General features: G+C 36.7%; 1 protein-coding gene across 1 annotated transcript in view; it reads right to left on the bottom strand.

Annotated features, from left to right (window-relative positions):
* Positions 1 to 2460: 2460 nt before the first annotated feature.
* OPTN (optineurin) overlaps positions 2461 to 11209 on the bottom strand; it is a 64664-nt gene continuing 55915 nt past the window's right edge. Inside the window, exons 11-14 of the mRNA XM_006894270.1 lie at positions 11042 to 11200; positions 7253 to 7383; positions 5479 to 5558; positions 2461 to 2588 (exon numbers count right to left, since the gene is read on the bottom strand). Coding sequence (XP_006894332.1) covers positions 2461 to 2588; positions 5479 to 5558; positions 7253 to 7383; positions 11042 to 11200 — 498 coding nt within the window. The remainder of the gene's footprint in view (positions 2589 to 5478; positions 5559 to 7252; positions 7384 to 11041; positions 11201 to 11209) is intronic.

The raw sequence follows: 11209 nt of genomic DNA, 5'->3' as shown, positions 1-11209 counted from the left end.
AATTGACTATACACTTAAAAGCTACAACTCTTTAATAACAGTTTTCCCAACTGATTAATGATGGCATTATAAAGTTAATTTTACATGAAAAGCAATCTCAAATTAGGCTCTTTCATTCTGAGTCGAATGAAAATGTTAGGTAATCTTCATACCAGTTCTTGGTTTATCTCACACACACACACACACACACACACACACACACACACACACAAACACAATGTGTTATAAATATGTTCTACATAATCTCATGGTGCAACAATGAATGAATTCTAAAATCTCTGTAGATGTTCACGGAAATGAAAAATAAATAAATAAATGAATTAAAAAAGAGTTATTTTAAAATATAACCTTTGAAGGGTTATTTCTCTAACATTATTCAATCATGACATTTTCATTGCGTACTTCATGGTTCTTTCCAATACTCAAAGCTCCATTCCATTTAACCAGATTTTAAGTGTACAAAATGACAGGCCCTGGAAGAGAGAGGTCAAGGTTACTATGAGGTATAATTAACTGGTATATGGTATGAGTCCTCTGAAGTGGTGTCAGTATAAACTAATTAGATAAAAGATGCATTGTTTTCGACTTGATTACCCTATTTGAGTCCATTAAAACAATAGCTTTGCTTTAAACAAAACATGTGAACTCACTTTCCTTCATCTGTTATGCTTCTAATTATCAAGCAGTTTTATCACAAGCTTAATATAGTCATTCATGTTATTATTCCAGAGCTTGGAACTTGTTTATATTTTCACTTGAACAAAATAAAAAGATATCTTCCAATAATTTAAGTAAGAGACTATTTGGTTTGCTTTTCTATTTAGGATATTATTGAAAGCTATTTTTGCCAATATCAAATGGCAAGGAAAAAAGATTAGAAATTATGAGTAAGAAATGAAAAGCAAAATGTCAGAAAAGAAAAAGAAATAAAAATTAAAAAAAAAAGAAAAGCAAAATGTCCACAGTTATTTTAGAAATATTTCTACATTTTTCCTGGGGTGGAATGAGGTGGGGTTTAATCTAAAAAATACTATTGAACTTTTAGTGTGTTATCTTTGTGTGAAGATATTATTAACTATTTAAATATTGATATTTAATCATTAACTATTATTATTATTAATAATAATAACAACTATTTAAATATTTATATGAGCAAGTGTGGAACTCTGCCCAGTGGTACGAATCTGCACTGCAGTCCCAAAGGCAAGTGGTTCAAAGAAGCCAGCTGCTCCACAGGAGAAGAATGGCCAATCTCCTCCTGTGTGATTAGTTCCTTTGAAAACCTGCAGGAGGGTCAGCTATGGGTCAGTTCCACTTGAAGGTATGTAACCACAACAGCAACATGATCAAGTGTGCCTATGAAAGATCTTGGCCACAAATCCAAACAAAGGAGATCTTTTAATCTGCTTTTAAATGTTTTTAGAATGTAGGTGTATAATAAAGCCATTATTTTTATGGCTGCTTCAATAAGGGCTATTCTTGGTAACCAAAATCTATCAAGTCACTTCCTTAGTAAAAACAACATCTAATTCAAACATGTTCCACTCTCTGAAAAAGAGATTTTCTCATACAATTAACCAAACAGATATTATTAAACTTAAGACAGAAAATGAACTCTATGAAATGAGTCATATCATATATGAAGAATAGAAAAGATTCATAAGCAAAATTTTATTTTGCAACAACCATTTTTTTTGTAATGATAAGTATGTAACCTGATCCAGAAAAAAATTGAATAGGTGTTTTTTTTTACAAGCAAACTACTGTACAAGTTCATATATCTACAGGACAATGAGCGAACAAAGTGAACTTCTTCACACTATGAATGGTTATATAACATCAAGTGAAACTAATGATCTCTACTTCAAAAATGCCAGTATTTTTTTTTCACTTGTCCTGATATCAAGTAAAAAAGTCACAGTGCTTATGTGATAAGAGCCATGTCCTAGCTTTGGTACAATTACTGTGGTTGCAATAATACTAAAATACACACAGGTATACACACAACCTCAGATAGATGAATTTTAAATGAGTGAAGAAAAATAACAAAATAATTTATTAAAAAAATACTTCAATGACATTTTTCTTGATTATGTCTGTGACTTCATTTTTTCCCCTTCTTCTTTAAAGGATTTTCAAAGTTATCAGTTATGTTTCTTCTATCTATCTGATGACATTAACTCTGTCACATGATATAGTGCAGTGCAGTGTTCACATAAACTGAATATAAGAAAACCTGAATTCATTATAAGACTAGTGGTATGCTTAGGATTCTACTTTTCTGAGCTTAAGGAAATTCACGTGAAGAGTTCTCTTTAGAATATATACATATTCTGTACTCTAAAAAACAGAAAAAGACATAAAAACTTGGGGAAAAAAAACAAAGAACACAACAGTACAAGCCTGGGGGTGGGGTGGAAATAAGACATTTACCAACAGTTTGGGAAGGTGAAATATCAGTTAAATGATACAGTCCATAACATGAATCTGCAACGTATCTATGTCAGGCAGGACTTCTCCACATTTGGGACAAGAATGAATTGGAATATTCCTTTGCTGCTGTTGCAGCCAGTTTCTATCTTCAGCTCCTAAAAATAATCATTAAATGAAAGTTAGTCCATTAGTTTCACATTGTTTGCAGTTTTGTTTTTTCAGTTTAGCAACTGATGGGCTAATTTTAACATTAACTTGGTACCTAGTAGTGCAAGATGAACACTGATTTTGTTTATTTAGGTGAAATAATCACCATACATACACAAAAATTATCCTGAAATGGTAATACTGTGCATCTTTATTTTCTTAGGATTTCATTAATTCCATCCTATTAATTAAGGTTGTTCCACATCAATTCCACGGTTTTAGTTCTAGAGATATGAAAATACTAGTAAAAACTGAAATATTTGAGAGAAGAGAGAAATGGATGACGATATAAGCAAAAGGAAGAGTAACAAATGCGGGGAGGAGGGGATGAAGAAAGCCTTAGAAGAACCCTAGAACAGTATGTACCTTCTCAAAAGCAGGGACAATACTTATGCTTATTCAGCAGTTACTTGTGAGTTTGATAGGAGGTGCAAGAAACTCTGCTATTCACAGGGATACAGATGTGGTGGGGATATCAGGCAAGAATACTAACAGTGATCTTGTAATGTGGTAAAGGCTGTGACTGTGTTCTGTACAAGTAGTTAAGCAGTGGTACTGAGAGAGGCCCATATTTGAGACAATTCAGTTAATTAAGAAAGGCTTCCAGGCTAAGAGTGGTTCCATTTGAGAGGGGTCTTAAGAAAGAAAATGAATTATCCATGTGGTAAGTGAAAGAGAGGAATTGGAGAAACATGTGTTTAGGGTACTACAGAGACAATCTGGACTCACAGCATCCTCAATAACACAGTAAAAACACTCCAAAGGTTTTCCAAGGCTGTGATCTATACAGAAACAGGTTGCCACAGGTTTATGCCACAGAATCACAGGGTGGATTCAAAGACCAATCTTTCTGTTAGTAGTGGAGTGCTCAGCAACTAAGCAACCAGGGCTTCAAGAATTGAAGAGTCCTGTAATTTCCCTCAATTTTTAGCCATACTGAGGTTCAGGCCTAAATGAAAGAATGTGTGAAACAGCTTTGAACTGACCAACGCTGGAAACTGCTTTTGACCACTGAATCATCTCCTTGATTTGATCTTTATGGACCTATGCAAACCACTTGGTTTTCCAAAGCCTTGGAAAATTCCCTAGACTTTGATTCAGCCCCCCAAAATATTTATTATTACAGAATGACAGCAGAGATAATTTTTAGCATAGTTAATTGTTTCTGGGTATATAGTATTTGAATTTAAAAACCATGTAACACTATTATAGTTTGAATTAGGCAAATATTAAAGGCATTTTAAAATACAAATATTTATCACAACATATGATTTCTGAAGGAAGGTTTCTAAATGTTTCATTGCTCAAGACAGGCTGGGAGGTGTCAATAAATTTTTTTATGAAAAAGATCAGAGTCAATACTGAAGACTGTAGGCCATATGACATCCATTCCAACTACTCAACTCTGCCACTCTAGCATAAGAGAAGGCCAGGATAAGACATAAATAAATGAGCATGACTGTGTTCCAATAAAAATCTATTAATATGTGGCAGGCAAGATGGTCTGTGGGCTGTAGTCTGCCAATCCTTACTGTAGATGATAACTAGATTCTTAGAAGGGACTGTTGACTCTTCATTTTAACCTTTATTTTCTCTTTTCTTTTCTTGTGCTGTTTGAGATTTCAAGGCTCAGGAGAACTCAATATTCATCTAACAGCTGTCCTTTGTCTCCTGATGTAACATTATTTTTTTTTTTTTGTGAGAAAAATTTATTACATTTAGAATTAGCTCGCTGGACTCAGTTTAGATGATCCCAATTTTGTTGGCAACATCCAAAGCATCATAATCAGGAGCAAGTCGAACATAGGCCTTCTTCTCTCCATCAGGCCTAATCAAAGTGTTGACCTTAGCCACATCAATGTCATAGAGCTTCTTTACAGCTTGTTTAATTTGGTGCTTATTGGCCTTGACATCCACAATGAACACAAGTGTGTTGTTATCTTCTATCTTCTTCATAGCTGACTCAGTGGTCGGGGGAAATTTGATGATGGCATAGTGGTCAGGCTTGTTTCTCCTGGGAGCGCTCTTCCGGGGGTATTTGGGCTGCCGTCGGAGTCTCAGCGTCTTAGGCGGCCGGAACGTGGGTGATGTGCGGATCTTTTTTTTGCCTGTGAATGCCCTTCAGGACTGCCTTCTTGGCCTTCAATGCCTTTGCTTTGGCTTCAGTTTTGGGAGGGGCAGGGGCTTCCTTCTTCGCTTTCGGCGCCATCTTCGTAGCTGTAACATTATTATTTGCATGCAGTGAGTGAATGGGTAAACTCCTAGAAAGTTTCTAATTCAACAGAGTAAATGCATATTTAAAAGACATTAAATAGCAGATGAATGGTACTAAAACAGTAATAAAATAGCAGATGAGTGGTACAAAAACAGAGTAATAATAAGATACTTTGAAAATTCAGAAGAGAGAGGTTTATGGAGATGGTTTACGAAGTGAATCTTAAAGATGAGGAAAAAGCTCATTGAAAAAAGACTAGAGGAAGAGAGGCGATGAGGGAAGAGTAGGTGAAGGTTAGTAGTATGCTAGTATAAAAATTTGGAACAAGTTCAAGTAACAATGAATGGCTGTTTGCCTAATACCTGTATGGAACTAGACTGAGTTATCTTAGAAGGCTTTAAGGACTGCCTGTGCTGCAGCTTAATTGCCAGGGTAAAGCCTCTGGTCTTCACACAATGGGTAGAGAACGTGGTACTGTGGAAATAAGACTGATGGATGCTACACTGTTGGAAGACTGATTTGGAATCCACTGCATTGGATTTTTAAATTTTTCTTTAAGCATCCTCTTCTTAGGATATTGTAACTCCCTGGAAATCTGAAAAATTTGAGTCCAAGGCACTCACCTCTTTGAACAAGGTAAGCTTGCTGGTCTGGGTCATTTGTTCTGGCCCCATGTCGGCTCTGCATCTCCATCAGCGATTGCCTGCTGGGATTAAAGGCAGCATTGTGTGTAGAAACTCCAAACATATAACCAACATCAAGCAGGCATTTTCAGAAGAAGTATAAAGGGAATAAAAGAAGAGTTGAACTACAATGTCAAGTCAGAACTAGAGACCAATTTGGGTTTTAACTATCATTGACACTAAAATACTATTCAGTAAAAGTAAATAACAAATTAAGATAATACAATCAGGAAATAACCATTCTGTCAATTCACAAGGAAATAGATTAGGAAAAAGAATCATATTTTGAAAAGACACCAAACAGAATTAAATGGAATAAATTAAATCTTCAATTATCAAAAGAATTAAAAATTGGTGGGGGAGGGCTGGGTGGGGAGAGAAGTGTAGCAATGAATAAATGGAAATCCAAAATCTCTGTAAATGTTCATTAAAATTATTAAAAAAAAGAATAAGAAATATATTGGGCATCTGCTATATGTTAGAAATAAGAAAAATGTTAAGAACTTGCTGTATTATAGGTTAGAAATAAAATAAGAAATATTTTAGGAATCTATTATGTTATACGTGAAGAATAAAATAAGAAATATGTTAGGAATCTACTATGCTATATGTGAGAAATAAAATAAGAAATGTGTTAAAAAAATTGATCTCTACTAAAAAAAAGAATTCAAAATTGCAATTTTGTGTAAAGAAAGTTGCAGAATGATATAGAAGTTATTAACTAGATGAATATGAACTTCCTATTCTCTGGTGTGACCATATAGTAACCATTTTACAACTTAAACACAGGAAATTAATATTATCAATTTATCTTATTTTAAGCTATTGTTGTTGTGTCCTGTAAAGTTGGAACTAACTCATAGCTGACCTTCCAGGGGGGTTTCAGAGGCAACAAATTGCATGGGAGGAGACTATTTTTCCCTGTGGAAGAGCTGGTGGATTTAAATAACATGCCTTTGGGATTGCAGTGCAGATTCTCACCATCAGGCACGAGAGCTCCCCTTTTAAGCTAGTATAAAGGTATAAACATATGAGGGAGGAAAAAGAATGTATGAAATAGATGAAAAGGCTACATATCAAAATCTTGGTAGTCTAAGGTAAGGGCAGAGGGAAATACATGATAAGGGAATGAGGTTCAAATCCAGACACTGCATGGGAGAAGGATGTGCTATCTCTTCCCATACAATTTACTACCTCTGAAAACCTGCTGGAGGGTCAGGTATGGTTTTTTTCTGACTTAACAACAAACAACAGTGAGAACAAAGGAGATTTCACATATACAACCATAGTTGGTGTTTTCCCCCTTTAATTAAAAAAAAAAAAATTTGAAGTAAATGTTAGTAGCTACCAATTCTGCCTGGGGTACATATTGGTGTAGGCCATTTTAAATTGTCAAAACAAATTTTTTAAAAAATCAGAAGAAATTTTAGTAGCATTTTGTTATAAAATACATTAAAAATATGAAGTATTGTTAATATTTTATCCCTGACAAGGCCAAAATAGGACATCAGAATATATGATGCCATCTTTTAAAAGCAAAAAACTCAATTATGTTCCCAGAAGACTATAAAGCCTTACAGTAATCCAAGCTCAGTGTTAGGAATCTGATCAAATGAAATATACTGAGCAATTCTTCCAGGTCAAAACATAAAATTTCTTTGACAGATCACTTCTTCAGTAGTCCAAGTGCTATGGCTTCCTCTTGTTATCTTACCTGCCTCCATCTTCAAAAACATTATTTTCTTTCAGCAAAATTGCCAGCTGCAATGCCAGTTGCTCCTTTTCTTCATGAATCTTCTCTCTTGCGGCTCTTTCAGCATGGAAATCAGAACAGTAAACCTCCATCTGTCAAAAGGAAAAAAACCATCCAGGAGTCAATATCTAGGTGAATGTGGATCTGCTCCATTCTCTAGTGTGTGCTGTGAGAGGTACACATTCCTGCAAGGAGCCAGTATAACGATCTTGATTTTCCACTTATATCCAAACTTGGACCAAAAAGGTCAAAGTTAATATGTTAGTATGTGGGCTGTAAACAATTAGAACCTAGTAGCTATACTGTCACACGTTGTTTACACAGACCATTAAGTAAATAAAACTTTGCATTTCTCAATAGTATGGTAAAACACTTAATTTAAAAAGAAATTACATTCAAATTTAACAACTATAGTAAATGAGTTGTGGTGCTGGAGAAGAGTATTGAGAGTACCGTGGACTGCTAGGAAAACAAACAGATTTGTCCTGGAGAGGGTTAAACCGGGTGGCTCCTTGGAGGCAAGGATTCTGAGGCTCCGTCTAACATACTTTGGACATGTTGTGAGGAGAGACCGGTCCTTAGAGAGGGACATCATGCTTGGGAGGGTGGAGGGACGGCGCAGGAGAGGAAGGCCCTCTATGAGGTGGATTGATTCAGTGATTGGGATAATTGGGATGGGAGTGTCAGAGACAGTGCAATTGGCACAGGACAGAGCAGGGTGTAGGGCTGTTGTACACGAGGTCACTATGAGTTACAAGCGACTCAACGGTGCATAACAACAACAACAACAACGTAAATGATTTATTCACTCTGCCAGGTATATTTATAAAAACTGGTATTAGGCTAACTAACCCCAAATACATGTTATTTACTGAATTCCTAATATGTCAGATTCTTTACATTATCTTATAAAAAATCCTGAGACTGTAGAGTTGCTATCCTGATTTTACTAATAAGCTTAATAGCACTTAACTTTAGGCAATTTGATAAAGAGGCCAAATTAGAATCTGAACCTAGACTGAGCTCATGATCTTTCCATATTCCGTAACACTTCTCATGTGTGGTGGCCAGCATCTAGGAGAGAGCCTTACTTCTTATCATTTATACCATGTGCTGTCCCCTCTAATCTTCAAATTGATATAGTCAACCTGTGTACTAGGATTTTGTAGAAATCATGGTGGGTAGCTCTGAGACTTGGTCACAAAAGACATGGTGGCTTTGCTCTCTTTTGAACTGCTTGCTCTGGAGGAAGCCACCTGTCATGTCATGATGGCACTCAAGTGGCCCCATCGTCAGGCCCATATTTTAAGGAAGAACCATTCAGCTAAGAGGATCCTGGATTCTGGCTCATACTAACTCTGTGAGTTAATAAATGTTAATTTGCTTTGAATTGCTAAATTTTAAGATAATTTCTTACAAGGTAATAAATAATATCTTCTAGGTGGTATAGCACTGGTCTGTCGATTTGCTGTACAGAGGTAACTCGTGGTTGCTGTGAAGCTGAACACTGTGACCTTGATGTGCCAAATGCGATATTGGTCACCCATGGTGGCCAGTGTTTGGTGGGGCTTCCCAATTAAAACAAACCTGGAAGCAGGAGTGGCATCCACTTCCAAAATAGCTTGCCTCCGGAAACCCTATGAACTTGGAGAAACGGAGGGAGTTATAGAAGTGTTCAGGTCTTTCGTTCATAGGGTTGCTGTAAGTCACCTACGACTCGATGGCATTTAACCACCACCACCATGATTACTAGAACATTGATGAATCTCAAAAACTTAAAATTGATGGGAAGTTAATCTTTTTTTAAAAAACTATAAAAGATATGGCTCAATTTAGATAAAGTTCAAGTAAAGTCAAAAGCTCAATGTTAGTTTTTAGCTTTTTTGTTAGCTCTCACAGGGGGATAGCCACTCCTTGGGAGAATTACAATGTCCCTCTATAACGGTTTACAGCCGTAGAAAGCACAAGGAAGCTCACCAGGAGTCAGAATCTACTGGGAAGACAGTAGGTTTGGTTTCAGTTTTAATTTCAGTAGTAAATTGAAGCTCCATCTCACATACTTAGGGCATGTGGCCAGAAGGGACCAGTCCTTGGAGGAGGACATCATGCTCGGAAGGGTGGAGGGACAGCGCAGGAGAGGAAGACCCCAGATGAGATGGAGTGATTCAATAACTGGGGTGATCGGATTAGATGTCAGAGTCAGTGAGATTGGCTCAGGACAGGGCAATGTTCACAGCTGTTGTGCACAGGCATAGGGTCACTATGAGTCACAGCTGACTTGATGGCACATAACAATAACAAAAACAGTAAAGTAGACGGGATAGAGGACGGAAAATGAGGGCTCTTAAAGGGCTGATAATGCTCTTTTGCTGATTTGATTAGTGGTTTCTCCACTGTTTGCTTTATGTTAATTTCTTGGACTCTTTTCTAAAAATACATGCACTTTTCACATGTTTGATAACACTGGAAGAACAAGAATTCCTGAACACTTAATTGTACTCACGCGGAGTTTATACATAGATGATGAGGCAGTCATTAAAAAACAGAACAAGGAATAATGCACAGATTAAAATTAATAAAAAGGTGTGCAACAAAATTGTATCCTTTAATCATACTTATTTAATCTGTGCAAATAATAAAGATGTAGGACTCCAAAAAGAAGAACACAGCAGGAATGGAGGAAAACTCATTAACAACCTGAAATATGCAGATGATACAACTTTGCTTGCTGAAAGTTAAGTGATTTGAAGCACTTACTAATGAAGATCAAAGACAACAGCATAGAATACTTCAACATAGAGAAAACAAAAATCCTTACAACTCGACCAATAAACATTAAGATAGAAAGAGAAAAAGACTTAAGTTATCAAGAATAGCATTTTGCTTGGATCCATAACCACTGTCAAGAAATCAGAGGATGCATACTGCATTGGGTGAATCTGTTTCAAGAGGCCTCACTAAAGTGTCAAAAAAGCAAATATGTTAAAAAAAAAAGCAAATATGTCACTCTGAGGACTAAGTTGTGCCTGACCTAAGTCATGGTATTTTCCATTATCTCACATGCCAGCAAACGCTGGATAATTAACAAGGAGACTAAAAAAAGAGTTGATACCTTCGCATTTTTATGTTGGGGAAGAATACTGAATAAACCATACATACTGATTACAATATGTTGTTTGTTGTTGTTATATACCATCGAGTTGGAACTGACTCACAGCTGACCCTCTGATGAGCTTTCAAGGGGCAGTTAATCACACATGAGGAGATTGTCCATCCTTGCTCCTGTGGAGCAGCTGGCGGCCCTGAACCATATGCCTTCAGGACTGCAGTGCAGCTTCTTGCTAGTAGGCTACCAGACAGACTTGTCTCATTTACTATAGACATGTTATCTGAATGGAACAGTCCCCTGGAGAAGTGAATCATGCCTGGTAAAGCAGAGGGTCTGTGAAAGAGGAAGGTTTTCAACAAGACAGACTATCACAGTGGCTGTAAAAAATGGACTCAAATATAGCAAGGATGGTGAGGATGGTAAAGGACATGTGTTTTGGTAAAGCAATGTCTTGTTCTGCTGGACAAAGGGCTGCTTTGGGTAAGAACCGACTTGATGATGGGACCTAACAACAGAATATCCTTTAATAAAATGTTGGAAAACACAAGGATGAAAAAGTACAAAATGAAATAAGCACTTTAAACACATTATTTTCCCACGTGAAATAGTGAACGTGAGGGCATTTTCAGAGTGTCCCTTACCTGCGCCCTGAGGACACTCATGGTTTCTAGGTCTTCCTCCTGCTTGGCAATGGTCTGCTTCATCTCATCCATCTGGAGCTGCTTGGCAGCCAGGGCCTGCTCTGCCAGTTCCAGTTTTTCATTTAGTTCCTGCAGCACTGCCCTGTCTACCTTTCCTGACTGAAAAAG

This window comes from Elephantulus edwardii, unplaced genomic scaffold, assembly GCF_000299155.1.
Source record: "Elephantulus edwardii isolate Elephantulus edwardi_28Jun2011 unplaced genomic scaffold, EleEdw1.0 scaffold00139, whole genome shotgun sequence".
Classification (NCBI taxonomy): Eukaryota; Metazoa; Chordata; class Mammalia; order Macroscelidea; family Macroscelididae; genus Elephantulus; species Elephantulus edwardii.
The sequence above is the reverse complement of the archived record's forward strand: the minus strand, read 5'-3'. Positions and strand labels throughout refer to the sequence as shown.